This window comes from Crinia signifera, chromosome 12 (assembly GCF_055691185.1).
Source record: "Crinia signifera chromosome 12, ASM5569118v1, whole genome shotgun sequence".
Taxonomy (NCBI): Eukaryota; Metazoa; Chordata; class Amphibia; order Anura; family Myobatrachidae; genus Crinia; species Crinia signifera.
This window is the reverse complement of record NC_139228.1, coordinates 15,179,377-15,196,173: the sequence shown is the minus strand read 5'-3', so window position 1 is coordinate 15,196,173 and position 16,797 is coordinate 15,179,377. Positions and strand designations below refer to the sequence as shown.

At 49.1% G+C, this 16,797-nt stretch overlaps 1 protein-coding gene across 1 annotated transcript in view; it reads left to right on the top strand.

The window, feature by feature from the left end:
• The first annotated feature begins 4,369 nt into the window (after nt 1–4,369).
• The window catches only part of RPRD2 (regulation of nuclear pre-mRNA domain containing 2), a 56,572-nt gene continuing 44,144 nt past the window's right edge, over nt 4,370–16,797 (top strand). Inside the window, exon 1 of the mRNA XM_083165985.1 lies at nt 4,370–4,846. Coding sequence (XP_083022111.1) covers nt 4,666–4,846 — 181 coding nt within the window. The 5' untranslated portion in view covers nt 4,370–4,665. The remainder of the gene's footprint in view (nt 4,847–16,797) is intronic.

Genomic DNA, 16,797 nt, shown 5'->3' with positions numbered 1-16,797 from the left:
ATCAATGCTCTATAGAATGAATGGGCACAAATTCCCAAAGAAACCCTCCAGGACTTTGTGGGAAGCCCTGGAAGAGTGGAAGCTGTTATATCTGCAAAAGGGAGACCAACTCCATATTCCAGTATGTGTATTAGAATACAATGTCAATACTGTCCCTGTAGGTGTAATGGTCAGGGGTCAGAATACTTCTGTCCATGTAGTGGATGTATGAATTTAAAATGATCTTGGTTTCTAGTGTTTGAAATCAGTAATGGTTCTCATACATTAAATAAAACATGCTCTGATTTTGGCAGGTCCTTCATAATTCCTAACCTTAACAAATCCTCATCCTTTCCCCAGCCCCCCCCCCCCCCCCCCCCCAAAAAGTAAAAAAAAAAAAAAAAAACCTCATTGGTGGTGAAGTAGGTGCCAATCTCTAACACCCATTAAGTTAGTAACTGGAGTAATTAATTTGGATTGTACGGTCTAAAGAATTGGTGATCCCATTTTTTATGTGCTGTAACATATACAGTATTTGACATAGTTCCATATTTAATGGGTGATGACCACACAGGGGCAGTATGTTCACCCAACAAGTTATTCTGCAGATCCACATCACTGCACCCCTATCCGAAGCAGCTGCCACCTGGGCGTACATGGTTGGCTGAGTACCATTCTCCTGTAGATGTTGTGCAAGAGTTTAGAAAGACTTCTGCATCATCCTTAAGGTGCCCATACACCGATGAGATGTATCTCACCATCTGGTTGCATGTAATGTGGGCGGGACCTTCCTGGGGGACAGGATCACATATGATACATTGTATCATACTTTTGCATGCAATGTATCTCAGGCGAGCCTATTAGGGCTGTACGGGCTGCCACAAATCTTTGTGGCAGCAAGTGAAATCTGCGATTGAGATGTGAGGCGCATGGGAGCGCGCCTCGCATCACAGTCACACCAAAACCACCTGCGATGTGCCAGTTTTCATGAGATCCATCGCAATCTCATGGAAATGGGCCATATTGCACCGGTGTATGGGCACCTTGCGTCTCCTCTGCTTTCTGACGTTCACCATGTGGAGCAGGGTAGTTCCCTGTAAACCAGGGAAAGGGGAACCTTTTGGCCCTATGCATCCCAGCAAGCCTTGCAACCGTTTTAGCATTGCCGAATATCAAAACTGTAGCAGGGAATGCTGGGATGTCTAGTTAAACAAAAGCTGGAGGGCCAAAGGTTCCCCCCATCCCTACTGTAAAGAGACATACAATGGTTAGGAGGACACACAAATACATTATCGCATTGACTACTTCATTACCTTCATCTCAGTGGTGTCACTAGGGGGATTACGGAACCCACCAGGTGTCACCATGTGAGGTGATAATAAAACAGTGACTCTTCCTCAGTGGCACAGCTGTACTTGTACTGCCTTTAAATCATCAGGTTTCTGTACATATATGAATGAGGTCTCGGAAAGCTACCGCTGTGTGAAGTGCAGTGGGTACTTTGAGAATCTTGTTCTGCAATTCTCAGCCCAGCTTCCTAGAGAGAGGCGGCTACATCTTCACATCCAATACACTGCATATGAGGAAGATGTACAGTACTATAAGTGCTTCAAGGACGGGGTGAATGTGCAAGGCACTGGCAGGACCCCGCACAACATTGGAGATTAAAGGAAAACCAGCATTGAATGATATCTAAGTTATCTCATGGTTACACCGCAGTGTCATCTCTAAGCCATCTCCTTTTGCCATACATCCATCGGTAGTGCCACTAGGGTTTGTGAATCGGGTCCCACTTGTAGTGTATTGTGGATGGCTAAGTGGGCCTGGTCAGTGGCGTAACTAGAATATTTGCGCCCTCCCACCCACCTTCCCAAGTGAAGTTAAACACCCCTCCGCATGCCGCCGCCGCCGCATTCAGGGTCCCGCAGCGCAGATCTTCTCCCGGCTCTGTCTCCTCCTACAGTTCTAATGAAAAATGACCATCACAAAATGGCTGCCCCCTAATAGCAGACAGTTTTTAAGGATGCTAGAGGAGGCCCGCACCTCCTCTAGCATCCCAAAAAACTCTGCTGTATGGGGGCAGCCATTTTCTGATCTTATTTTTCATTAGAACTGCAGGAGGAGACGGAGCCAGGACAAGATCTGCGCTGCGGGACCCTAAATGCGGCGGCGGTATGCAGAGGGGTAAGGGGGATGTTTAACTTTACTTGGGCGGGTGGGTGGGAGGGCTAGGGGGAGGCACTGTCCCACTCCCGGCCACCCAGACCCATACTAGTAGTAACTATAGCCCCGCAGACCGGCGCCCACAGTCCCTCAGCGCCTCCCCGCCACAGCGGTGGCTGAGGGGCTATAGTTACTCCACTGGTAAATTTTGGGAGCCTCCTGGCTGTTTAGGGAGGGTAAGAAAGTGTGGAAGACATCTCTATCCAGTGTCATGCGGAAGAAAGCAACATGGCGGCTGCCGTTAGCTATTCATCACTGTCGGTGTGTGTATTACAGGTCCCTTTGTCCTTGCGGGGTACACACGTTGTCTGGTGTTTACCCAGCTTAAACCTTGGAAGCATTGCTATAGGCCTCACATTCAGGTGGCTGCTGATTGGCTGAAAGAGCTTTCTCTCAGGTAATCAGAGGGCTGGCCGGCCAGTCTTTTGAAATGTTTTTACAAATTCTGCCGCCCACTCCAACAATGCCCACCTGCCGGCTCCCCCCGCTGACTACCGCCGCCGCAGATCGCATTGCAAGCAATCACATGTGGTTAAAAACAACATACGATCACACATGCAATGCGATAAATGTTATGTGCAGCACATAATATCTATCTCCGCAACATTCGACCGGCAGCGCACGGGTCCGCGCATCGCCATCCATAGCGGCAATTAATCGAAGTCGCATGACTTACCTCACAAGAGTATGGGCGCTATTAGTTTTATTTTTTTTTAGATGTATAACCCTAATGAGATAAGCCCTGTACACATGCATCGATTTTTCCCGATTTTCGATTCGATTTTGCTTATAGAAGCAAAATCGAATCCTAAACGAAATCAAATGGTTTTTGTGTCACTTTTGATCTACATTCGATTCGATGCGCACTCCCATTTTCACAAAATCGAACAGAAAAATCGGTACTTGTGTATTATCACGGCGCCCATCGCATACCATAAGGCATACGATGGTATGTGATGCGATGCGATATCGTACGATGTTGTACAATGTCATACAATTTAAAAATTGTATATGGCATACAATGCCATACAATGCGATGGGATGCGATAAAAAATTGTATAAGCACCCTAATGGGTGCTTACAATGATAAATGTACCCCAACGCCACCCTCCACTATAAACGTGAACCCGAAGCGTGGCGAGCAGCGGCGGTACGTGTCCTACGACCTTTTCATACCCCCACGATCCACGTCGGCGTGGAGTTGATTTTATAAAGTGAGCGCAGCGAGCCACTGAGCCCGAAGCGTGGCGAGTGGACGCCCATAACTTCACAGGTATACGCGTCCGCTCGCCACGCTTCGGGCTTGGTGGCTTGCTGCGCTCGCCACACTTTATAAAATCAACTCCACGCCGACATGGATAGTGGGGGTATGAGAAGGTTGTAGGATGCGTACCGCCGCCCCTCGCGGCCTCGCTGCGCTTGCCACACTTCGGGTTCACGTTTATAGTGGGGGTGCATTTAACATTGTAAGCACCCATTAGGGTGCTTATACAATTTTTAATCGAATAGGGGGCTAAAATCGCATCGCAGTGCATCAGGTGTATGCATACCTCCCAACTGTCCCGATTACCGCGGGAAAGTCCCGATATTCGGGGACGTTCCCGCGTCCCGCCCGGGGCCGCCATTGTCCCGCGGTGGGGGGGGACAGTTGGGAGCCCCCCCAGCTTGCAGAGAATAGCGCACAGCGTCTATTCAGCGACGACGAGCGGCGAAAATGGGGCGTGGCCGGATTTAGCGCCACCCCGTGAGGCCACGCCCCCTTTTCTCGAGGCCGCGCGAACGTCCCGACCTCCCAACTTCAAAAGTTGGGAGGTATGGATGTATGGCATGCGATGGGATAATAACATTGCGCGAACAATATCGGGGGCGCTGTGATAATACACAAGTACCGCAAAATCTACTGTGCAGCCAAGGAAATATCGAATTTGATCTAGTAAATCGAATGTGTACAATGTACCATGAATGTATATTTGCACTGTTCCCTATCACTCCCTTGCACGTTGCAGACAGCTGCACCTTCCCTTCCTGCCTCTAGCAGCAGCAGAGCAATGAGTACGCAGTAGTAGTAGTTGCAGGCAGCAGCGGCGGCGGCGCGGCTGCGAGTGCATGAGAGGGGGGAGTGTCGCAGGTGGTGCGCGCTAGGCCCCACCCCCGTCGGCGCGCCTCAGCACCTATATACATACACGCGCTGGAGAACGCGCGCCCCCGCCCGCCGCCGGTGACGTGACGCAGTTTCTCCGCCGCTGACGCCGCGCTCTCTGTCTGCTATCTCCCTGTCCGGCTCCCGCCGCCACAGGCCTAGCGAGTCCTTCTCCCTTTCCCACGTTAGGGGCCGTTGCTGAGAGACTTGTACTTTGCCTCATGGCGGCCCCCTGCCTGTAACACACAGACACACACCCCCTTCCACCCCCCCACCCACCCACTTCTCCCCAGTCAGCGGCCGCGGGGGATTGTGGGGGAAACATGGCGGCTGGCAGCAGCGGCGGCGGCAACAAGGCCTCGGCCTTGGAGGCCACCCTGGACCGCAAGCTGCAGTCCGTCACCAACACCATGGAGTCCATCCAGAGCCTGTCCGGCTGGTGCATCGAGAACAAGAAGCACCACAGCGCCATCGTGCACCAGTGGCTGAGGTGGTTCCGCAGATGTGAGTATGGCCCGGGCCTGTGGGCTGGGGGGGAGGGAGGTATGCATCCCAGGGTTCCTCCTGCTACATTGCACCCTGGCCTCCCCAGTTCCACTGCACCCTAGGGTGCCTGCCCCTCCTCCCTTATTGCAGACCACCATAGAGGTGCTTCCTGCGGCTCTATAGCGGTTGTGGGACCACAAGTGCCAGCAAGCCTTGCTCATGGGATCTGGTAGGTGATAGTTTGCATTAGGCTTCACCTGTGCACGCTACCTGTCCCATAGTGCAGGGGTTCTCAAACTCGGTCCTCAGGATCCCGCACAGTTCACTTTTTCTAGGTCACCTGACAGGTGCACTCATTACTCACTGACACTTTTAGAACACCCACATGTGGAGCTAATTATCTCACTTGTGATTCTGTGAGACGACGTGCAAAACATGTACTGTGTGGGGTCCTGAAGACTGGGAACCTGTGCCATAGTGGTCAGTAACTGGGTGGCGTGTGTTTGGTTTGCGGGGGGTACTCGTATGAGTGCTCATATGATGCGTGTCATGCTTGCAGTCTGTTTGCTTGCTGACAGTCCCCATACGGTAGGTTAGAAAGCATCCAGGATCAATATATACTGTACCACCGGTATAGGCTGCACACTATCTGTCCAAAAGTGGTATGTTACTGGGCAGACAGTGTGTTGGGTGTATTAACATGTGTGCTCGTATAACGCTTGCTGGTGGTGTGCTTGCTTGCAGTCACCATTCTGTATGTTAAGAATTGCTCAGGAACACATGTACTGTGCTACTGGCCTATACCTCATTATTTATAATGGGTGTAATGTGCGCGGTGGTCATGTGACCCTGAATCTGGGGGGCCTACTCATATAGTGCACCCATTTTTTCATAATTGCCCATCCGGAGTCCTGCTATGAAGGCAGCAGTGCTGGCGTAATCCCAGAGAAAATGTCCGCTGCAACATTTTTTCAGGAGCCTGAGCCCCCTAATGCACCCAACTCTGAGTTGCTGAACAATTCTTGATTCATGAGCTCTTTGTTAATGTCATGCTACTATCCATGCAGACATCTATTTGCATAGTAACCTGGGGCAAGCGGAGCAAGCTACCTTGCCTGACGCTAGCATTCAGGGGTACACATTTTAATGTCCTGAACAAGTTTAATGGTGCTCTGAAGCAGTTTCGTTATGCTGACCCAGGTGTCCCATGTTCTGAATTGGATACAAATCTCAATATATTTCAATAAAATCTAAGGGGGTGGAGGGGTTGGCATCGCCCAGGTAGTTCTGAAGCATTTTATCCCTATAGGGCAAATCTTGCCACCCAGTATATTGTGTTGTTGTGCAGGACACTTGTGGGGTTACGGAAACTGGCATAGAAGTGTGCCAAGCAGTCATTATTGCAGGGATTGCCAGGCCGTCTGAAAGAAATGGTGTATGTGTGTTTTGGGGAGCGGGAGGGTCTCTTGAACACACGCATTTTGGAAAGGGAGATGATCTTTGACAAATGTGATGCATGATTAAAGTTAGGTGTCGAGGTTCCGGTAATGCCCGGTTAAAGAACTGAATTTTGGTTCGCAATGATGGTTGTAGCATAATATACTCTTCCTATTTTTATTATGTTTTTCATCCGCTTATGCCCCTGGCGTCAATAATTTAGGAGCAATGTTTTGTATTATTTACACCTATTGTGCTTCATACCAAAATGCCCAAATTAAGGTGGCCATACATCTACAGATCGATTGTCAGGTTGGGCTGGTTGGAACGAAAACCTGGTAGTATCTGAATGACAGTTTTTGGCAGTTTTCCGGCATTTCAAAGCAAATGTTCAACTGTCATTTGCTTTCATCCATAACCAGGATTTTGTTCCAACCAGCCCCATCTGACAATCGAACTGTAGATGTATGGCCACCTTTAGGTGGCACATTTGTGAGCATCACCTCAAATTGTGCCTAATTTATTTATTGAATTGACCATCAGTGGAAAGTGTTCCTTACTGTAATGTACTTTGTCACGTTGCAGTTCATTTTTCTTTGTATGCTTAAATGAATGTGACTTATTTCTGTCTACACTTTGCTGTTTTGCATTTGACTCCATATGTGTTGTGCACAATGCTGCGCTGTATGCTTACTCTGTTTGGCCTGTTGACAAGATTATAATACAATGGTAGTGGCCTCTGCTTTTAATAATGTTTACACTGTTTCAGGATTTGCACATAGGTCTGTATCCAGCATTGAAGTGTTCAATAATTTATCACTGTTCCAAAAATATTACACTTTCGTATCCTGGGGTACCTGCATTGAGCAGCAATGACTGGTTATTGCTAAGGGTTTTACCCAATGTCTGCACTGTGAAGCAGGTTTTATGTTAATGAAAATATAAGTTGGGAGCATCCTGGGAAATTGCAACTACTGATTAGAAAGTTACTTGACTACTAGGTTGTTGTATTAGTCCATAGCACTGCAACGTTTGTGGTAATGGGGCAGATGTATTAAGCCTTAAGAGATAAATGCAAGGGTGATAAGGGGGGAGATTCTCTAAGAATCTTCGCCGCCCATCGCAATCCTAATTATCGCATATGTTCTAACATATGCGATCATTATGGCAAAGGACAGCTCTTGCGTTAAGAGCTGTCCTTTGCGGTGAGAGTCGCCGGGTCCCGGCGGCTCCCCCCTCCCTCCTACACCCGGCACTGCTGCGCCGGGCTCTCCTCCTCCCTGCACCCGGAAGAGGATCAGTGAGGAGGTCACAGGTTTCAGGGAGGAGGTCACAGGTCCGGGCAGCACAGCACTGTGCTGCCCGGACACAGGTGAGGGGGCGATGCGGGTCGGCGCGGAGGGTTGCGGTAGAAGCCCATTGGCTTCTATGGGGCATTGCCAGATTTTTCTGGCGATGCCCCACGTGGGGCAGTAACCCGGCGGGGGATGCTTACAGCATCCCAAAATGCGGTAAAAACCCAGATAACGGGGTTTTTACCGCATTTCTTGCATAGAGAATCTCCCCCCAGGAGAGATAAACATCCAGCCAATCACCTGCCAACTGCCATGTTACAGGCTGTGTTTGAAAAAAGTCAGTGAGGAGCTGATTGGCTGGACATTTATCTCTCTATCACCCTTGCATTTATCTCTTGTTAAGGCTTAATACATCGACCATGTGTAAATGCTATTTAGCGTATTTGGGACCGGTTTGTGTATTTAATGTAGATTTGGGGGGAAATCCAGTTGTTGGGTGCAGATATTTTTGTTTGCATCCTGACATGGCGAGCAGAAATGTGCAAAAAGTTCTTGTGTTTAGGGCGTGATATTTATAGGTGCCCAAAACCATTGCATTGCCCATTTGGTTGCCCGTTATTTATCACATCTCCAAGAACATGTGACTTCCCTCCTTGCAATGCTGATGATACCGGTCATTGCTGTGGGTGTGTTATTATTGGTCTTGCCTACACATCTATAAGTTAAGAGGATAATTTTTCATAGAAAGTGTTAAATTTCGGGTGGAACTCACCCATTTACAGTATAAAAGATGACTTACCTGGACATGCACGTTTAGCCTGCCCAGCAGTTGTGACCCCTATACCTTGCACTGCTCCTGCTGACTGTATGTTTATTATTATTTATTAACAGTTTCTTATATAGCGCAGCATATTCCGTAGCGCTTTACAATAGGAGACAGTGATACAACAATCTGGGGGGTGTTGGGCAATTTGTGGGAAAGGCTTGGTCAGTAGACACAAGAAGGTGTGGATCCAGCACTGAAACATATAGCTGTAGCCACTGTTTCAGAGCGTCTCCTGGTGCGCCATCCACTGAATGGGGGGATCACATATTGAGATGCTTGCGTGCCCCATTCTCGGTAATGGGTGCTGAGAATGTCCCCCAGATCGCCATCTGCCAGATACCAGCGGACACACAGAGAATGGCACATACAGTTTGTGTATCTGCGCCAACATGAGACTCTGCAGGGGGAGGGGGGTCAGTTGAATACTGACTGTGCGAGCTGTGACAGCAAGCAGGCAGCACTGCTCCCTGTCACAGCTCGCCTTTGAATACCCCCCATGTTAATTTGCAAGCAGCCCCTACTATTCAGAAAAGATTTGGGAAGTATACAGTGAGTTTCCAGGGAGTTGTTTGTCACAAAGTCAATGTTGTGCCGAATTGTCATATAATGTATTTCAAATCCAATTGTTTAATGTTTATTATTTCGGTAACATTTATTTATATTGCTCGTACATGTGTAGAGCGCATGGGCTATTTATAAGGTTACATTGTGAGATGAACCTTTTTTTTTTTTTGTGTTGTAAAACTCAGTTTACAGTATGTAGTTTATATTGTATTCTGATGGCAATGGTCAGTTCAGTTAGAACTGACAATGGCTGTGTTTATTGCCCAAATGAGGCTCTTTAAACTCCTCTAAGTTCAGGATAATTTATTGGTACCAGAGGTTTTGCATTGTAACTACTTAACGTGTGCTCGAAGGGTGCAGAAAAAGTGAATTTAGTCAGAAAAAGCACGCAAAGTTTGGCTTTGAATTGCAGATTGAATTGACATCGTATGTGTAAAGTTGTGCTGATGTTTTGTCACCCTAGAACCAATTGTACAAAAGGTTCTTTAGGAATGAATATATTAAATCTCTAGTCCAGTGGTTCCTAACCTCGGTCCTCAAGTGCCGCAACAACTCACATTTCACCTTCATGCAGCAGGGGCCACTGCAGTCAAGACGTATGGGATAGTGTAGGTGTTCTGGAGGAGTAGCACTTTAAGTAAAACTTTCACGATACAGGCTCCTCCCTACTCTATCCCCCCCAGGACTTCAGTCTTAGAAAAAGTGCCGGAGGAGTAGGTCTCCTCGGACCTGTCTCCTGAGGGGGATTAGGTTCTTGTGTGGTGATGTTTATTCTCACTGAAGCTGAGGACAGGCAGACTCTGCTGGACGGAGCCTGCCTGCTACGTGGATGCCTGGAGGGGTCTGGTTGACACTGCACGCAGTGTCCCTCCAGTACCCGACCACCGGGGCATCAGTTCCGGGGACCCGCCGCAGCTGCGTGCGGCTGGCGTTACGGGTCCACGGTCAGCGCCACACTCCAGGTCGGCGGTCGTGCATTAAAGGTGGCGGGGACCGGAGTAGCGCACCGGTCCATAGGAGAGCAGTAGCCGCTGTGCGCAGCGCGCTGGGGGAGCCTTCCGGATCGTGAGTATGAGCCGGCTTCTGTACAGGAGCCGCGCTATCTCTAGTTAAAATTGCCACGTTTGCTCCGTCTTCGCGCCGTAGCGGGGGGGCGGAGCTAGCGGTGACGTCAGACGCGAGCCTCAGTATTAACTGGGCTGCTTGCAGAAGGTCTCCCTCTAACTATCTCTCAGCTTGTCAGTGGTGGTGGCAGTGCCCGGACCCGGTTTTCCTGCACCCCTGTTATTGCGCTCCTTCCCAGGACATCAGAGGCTGGTCTGTAAGTCAGCGGAGGGGATCACTCGCATGCACACACTTAATTGTTAGGGAAGAGGCTTCTCCCTTTCTTTCCCTTATCCCAGGTTTTGGTCTGTTAGGCTGGTTTCCTGGGGTTATTGGGGCTGTGTGTGTGTGTGTGTGTGTGTTTTGTGAGTGAGTATTGTTATCTCTGTGTTTGCTATTTTCTTTTGGAATGGCAGGAAAGGCAGCCTCTAAGGCTGCTCAGAAGGTGTATACTTGCAAGAAGTGCAAGGAACACTTTACACAGCACATTAAGGGTGTTGCCTTGTGTGAGGTTTGCTATTCAGAGTCGCAGCAGCCTGTTAGGGCAGAGTCTTCTAGGGCTCAGCCAGCAGGTGATTTATTTCAATCTGTTTTGGCAGATTTAGCTGCTGAGTTATCTGCATCCCGTAGGGAAAGGGAGAGTTTGCAGTCTCAGATCAGCAAATTGTCTTCGTCAGAGCCGGCTTGGGCCAGGACTCTTATTCAGTCGGTAGACTCATTAAGTCATGCTGTTGCGGGTCCTTCACAGCAGCGGGAGTTTCCAATGCCCATTAAGAGAACCCTGGCGACTGTTTATCAGTCAGGGGATTCTGATGAAGAGCAGTTGGAGGAAGGAGAGTTCCCTGAGGATCTGGACCCTGAGCCTCCTCTTCAGGAGTCGGGGGAAGATTCTCTGGGGGTGGAAGGCCTTATCAGGGCCGTAAGATCTACGCTTAACATTACGGAGGTGGAGGCTCCGGCTCAAACCTCTATTTTTGGTCGTACCACAAAGCAGGTGGTTAATTTTCCAGATTCAGTTGAGCTTGATAGGCCGTTACTGGATATTTGGAAATCCCCTGACAAGAAATTTCAATTGTCTAGGCGTATAAAATCTTTGTACCCTTTTTCCGATTCTTCAAGGGAGAAATGGGAGATTCCTCCGCCTGCTGATGTTTCTCTTTCCCGTCTCTCAAAGCGCACTACGCTACCTGTGCCAGGTGCCGTGACTTTGAAGGAAGCTCCGGATCGCCGTTTAGAGACTACGGTAAAGTCCATTTTCTCTATTTCAGGGGCTCTTCTCAGACAAGCGTTGGCCTCGGCTTGGGTCAGCAAGGCTATGGAAAGTTGGGCCGGTGAGTTGGTTGAAGGAATTCAGTCCAACAGGCCCAGGTCGGAGCTTCTCCCTTTAGCGGAGTTTCTAAAGGATGCGTCCGCGTATTTAGGTGGGGCGGCCGCGGACATTACAGAGTTAGGGGCAAAAGTTTCTGCCCAGGCTGTTTTAGCCAGACGGTCTGTCTGGTTGCGCTCGTGGCATGCGGAGGCAGAAATAAAGAAGGCGGTGGAGGCATTACCCTTCACAGGGGACATGCTCTTTGGTCCTGAGCTGGATAGGCTTATTGCTCAGGCCACTGGTGGGAAGTCTGCTTTCCTTCCCTCTTCCGCTCCTCCGCCTAAACGGGTTTTTTCTGCTCCGTCCTTTCGGGGTTCGTCCAGTTCAAGAGGAAGAGGCCGTGGAGGTTTCTCGTCCTTTCGAGGGCATAGAGGTAGAGGAGGTAGGACTGCTTCCGCCTCCAATCCCACTGTCGCCCGCAGAGCAGACCCCAAGCCCGACAAGCCTGTGGCATGACGGGCTCCCCGCCCATTTGGGGGATCCCACGGTGGGCGCAAGATTGTCTCTTTTTCTGCAAGCCTGGAAAACTCATTGCAGAGACAGTTGGGTGCTCCAGATTGTGGCTCACGGCTACAAGTTGGAGTTTGTTTCCCACCCGCCAGAAAAATTCTTTACAATAGGGCTTCCGTTGTCTCCAGAGTCGCGGGATGCTCTGACAGACTCTATTCAAAAACTTCTGGTACAGGGGGTAGTGGTTCCGGTTCCCAAGGGGCAGGAAGGGACGGGTTACTACTCCAGTGTGTTTGTAGTCCCGAAGCCGGACGGTTCGGTTCGTCCGATCCTGAATCTAAAACATTTAAACAACTACATCCAGTACCACAAGTTCAAAATGGAGTCCATTCGTTCAGTAATAGCAAATTTGGAGAAGGGGGAATATCTTCTTTCTCTAGACATCAAAGATGCCTATTTACACGTTCCCATTTGGGAACCACATCAGAGGTTTCTTCGATTTGCTATTCGAAAGCTACATTTCCAGTTCAGGGCCCTTCCGTTCGGGCTGTCGTCCGCGCCAAGGGTATTCACCAAAGTTATGGCCTGCATGACATCAGTCCTTCGGACTCAGGGAGTGACGATAATTCCATATTTGGACGATCTTCTCTTGAAAGCTCCGTCTCCGGAGAAGCTGGAGAGGGATGCTTTGCTGACTTGCCAATTCCTAGTTCAGAATGGATGGATTCTAAACTTCAAAAAGTCTCAACTATTACCGAAACAGAGACTTTTGTTCCTGGGTCTCATTTTCGACACCAGTTTGGAGAGAGTTTTTCTGCCAAGGGAGAAGGCGTTAACTCTTCAAAGGAGGGTCAGGCAAGTTCTGCTCCCTCGCAGGGTTTCTGTGCATCTGTGCACCAGAATTCTGGGTCTGATGGTAGCTTCTTTCGAGGCTCTTCCCTATGGCAGATTCCACTCAAGAGCTTTTCAGTGGAGCATGTTGTCCCAATGGTCCGGGTCCCATCTACATCTGCACAGGACCATTGTTCTGAGCCAGGAGGCACAAAGATCTCTCCGTTGGTGGCTCATCATGGACAATTTGCTAGAGGGACGCAGTTTCAAAACTTACACATGGACTGTGGTCACGACAGACGCCAGCCTGCGGGGCTGGGGGGCGGTGACGCAGGGTCACACTTTCCAGGGTCGTTGGTCCGCCCAGGAGTCGAATCTTTCGATCAATGTGCTGGAGTTGAGAGCAGTCAGGTGGGCCTTGTTTCAGGCTCACGACCTGCTTGTAGGAAAGGCGGTGAGGATCCAGTCCGACAATGCGACGGCTGTCGCATACATAAACCGGCAGGGCGGAACCAGGAGTCGAGCAGCAATGAAGGAGGTTCGTCCCATTCTGGAATGGGCAGAGCTCTATGCTCTCGATTTTTCAGCAATTTTCATTCCGGGGGTGGAAAATTGGGAAGCGGATTTCCTCAGCCGCCAGGTTTTCCATCCCGGGGAGTGGGCCCTCAACAAGGAGGTCTTCAGCATGATTGCCAGGAGGTGGGGAACTCCTCAGATAGACCTCATGGCCTCCAAATTGAATCACCAACTTCCAGTGTACTGTGCCAGGTCTCTCGACCCTGCTGCAGTGGCGGTGGATGCTTTGGCAGTGCCATGGGACTTCGACCTCATCTATTTGTTTCCCCCGTTTCCCTTGATTCCAAGGGTACTCAAACGAGTGAAGCAGGAAGCGGCCACGGTCATCCTAGTGGCCCCGGATTGGCCAAGGAGATCGTGGTATTCAGTTCTTCAGAGCTTACTGATAGACAGGCCTTGGCGACTACCTCTGAGGTCCGATCTGTTACAACAGGGTCCGTTCGTCTACCCAGACTTAGCTCGGCTTCGTTTGACGGCTTGGCTGTTGAGGCCGAGTTGCTCAAGAGAAGAGGTATGCCACAGTCGGTAATTCCTACTATGATCAGAGCAAGGAAGGAGGTTACTTCCTCTCATTATTATCGGATTTGGAGGTCATACGTGAAGTGGTGCGAATCTAGAGGTGCACCAAAGGCCGTGTTTAATTTGGCTAGATTTTTGGAATTCCTGCAGTCAGGTCTGTTGGCTGGTTTGCGGTTGGCTTCTTTAAAGGTTCAGGTCGCGGCCCTCTCTGTTTTCTTTCACCGCCGTTTGGCTCTGATTCCGGAGGTTCAAACCTTTTTGAAGGGGGTGTTGCGTATCCAACCGCCGTTTTCAGCTCCTACTGAACCTTGGGATCTGTCCATTGTTTTGTCGTTTCTTAAATCTGACGTGTTTGAGCCGTTACAGTCTTCAGATTTGAAGTCTCTGACCTGGAAGACAGTCATGCTTTTGGCTTCGGCTCGTCGCGTTTCAGAGTTGGGAGCTTTGTCGTGTAAGCCTCCTTTTCTGATTTTTCACAATGATCGAGCAGAGTTGCGTACTTCTAAAGGTTTTCTGCCTAAGGTGGTATCGTCTTTTCATGTAAATGAACCCATAGTGGTTCCAGTTCTTTCAGGGGAGGATCGGCTACTGGATGTAGTTCGAGCCCTGAGAATTTATGTTTCTCGTACGGAGCTTGTGCGAAAATCAGATTGTCTTTTCGTTTTGTACGATGCGGTCAAAAGGAGGTGGCCTACATCGAAACAGACTTTGGCCAGGTGGATTTGTCTCACAATCCGTGAGGCATATCGTCATTGTAATCAGATGCTGCTGGGTTCTGTATCGGCTCATTCTACTAGGTCAGTGAGTACCTCTTGGGCTGTGGCCAGAGGGGTTCCTTTGACTCAGGTTTGTAGAGCAGCCACCTGGACCGGTGTGAACACTTTTGCACGTTTTTACAGATTTGACACTTTTGCTAGTACAGCAATGTCATTTGGGAAAGCGGTTTTGCAGGAGTCCCAGCGCTCTCCCGCCCGGGAGTAGTGCTTGGGTATTATCCCATACGTCTTGACTGCAGTGGCCCCTGCTGCATGAAGGTGAAATAAGGAATTTGGTACTCACCGGTAATTCCCTTTCACCGAATCAGCAGGGGCCACTGCACGCCCTCCCGAGGCTAGTCCTCCTGCCATCCTGTTTTGGCGTTTTTTCTGTTATTTTGGTTGGATGAATGAGTTATAAGTGTTGGTTAAGTGGTGTCTAACTTAACCTTGGGCTTTCTCGGTTTTTCTTTGTCCTTACCGGAGGCTCCGGTCGCTCATCTCCTCTCGGACACAGTTTTTCTAAGACTGAAGTCCTGGGGGGGATAGAGTAGGGAGGAGCCTGTATCGTGAAAGTTTTAAAGTGCTACTCCTCCAGAACACCTACACTATCCCATACGTCTTGACTGCAGTGGCCCCTGCTGATTCGGTGAAAGGGAATTACCGGTGAGTACCAAATTCCTTATTTTCCTGGTCTCAATACGGAATCAATACTAAATGAATTAGCTCAACCTGTGGATCTGTTAAAATGTTAGTGAATAACGAGTGCACCTGCTGGCTAACCTGGGAAACAGGTCTGTGAGTAATGACTACACCTGTGCAGCTGCTGGGTAACCTGGGAAACAGGTCTGTGAGTAATGACTACACCTGTGCATCTGCTGGGTAACCTAAGAAACAGGTATGTGAGTAATGATTACACCTGTGCAGCTGCTGGGAAACAGGTCTGTGAGTAATGACTACACCTGTGCAGCTGCTGGGTAACCTGGAAACAGGTCTGTGAGTAATGATTACACCTGTGCAGCTGCCAGAAGACCTGGGAAATGTGCCAGTAAATAACCAGTGCACAGCTGATCCTGCTGGGTGACCTGGAAAATGCAAACTGTTAAGGTTCCCATACACACTGCGATTATCGCATGGGTTTTGGGCTGCATCGCATTGCATGCATGTTGTATGTGATTTGCGTGCGATGCAATCCGAAGCTAGTTCAAAAAAAATATGTGCAGCTGAAAACCGTGCCATACGCAGAAGTTCACAATAGACGGGAGGGCCACTGCCCGGCAGCCGTCTTTTCCAGCAGCGACATCCAGCGGCCAGGCCGGCCCCATCCCGTGTGAAAGGGCACAATGCTGTCCATTGTTAACTACTGTGTACTGCACAACTTTTGGCCGTGCGGAGTTTCGTCGCCCAGTGTTACCTGGAGTGTGTGGGATAGCCCTTAGGGGTAACTTGAGGGCTGACTTTGGGAACCACTGTTCTAGTCTACTTTTCATCAGAATCAGCTTTATTGGCCAGGTATACTTGCGTATACTAGGAATTTGGTTTGGATTGTTGTGCAACAGCCAGTTAGGTACAGCTAAGCAGTGACAGTACAGATATACATAACACATACAGGTGTGGGCTAGATGTACCCTGGGGGTTATAGATACAGGGAACATAAATTCGCTGGGCAGTACAGCACCTAGGCAGCCATCAGCGGCGCCACTGGTCATTGCAGCAGCCAAGTGGGTAACAATATAAGCAGGGACAGAACAGTTATCACACAGGGAGCACATACCTGAGCTGCACAGCGATTAGGCAGCCATCAGAGGCGCCACTTTGTTATTGATTGTGATTTGTGTTCTTTCTACCCTGTTACCCAGTGGGGCAAGTCTTGACCTTTTGAACCCAGCCTTTAAGAGCAAATCTTACAAATGACTGATCTGGAGACATCTCCTATTACTCTGTGAATGTTTGATTTCTTTCAAATAACTTTTAATCGTTGTTGCATTAAACTTTCTGTGTGCACCTTTTTATTTTTTATTTTTTTTTAGAATATGTATTTGTGGGTTATACATCTCATCTTATTTATTACCAGTTTCTTATATAGCGCACACATATTCTGCAGCGCTTTACAGAGAATATTTGAACATTCACATTAGTCCCTGCCCCAGGGACTGAGGTGAGTGTTCAAATATTTCTGGTTCTTAATACAGTACGGTTTCACATACTATGTTTTATAATGCAAGCTTAAAAATAAAGCACAG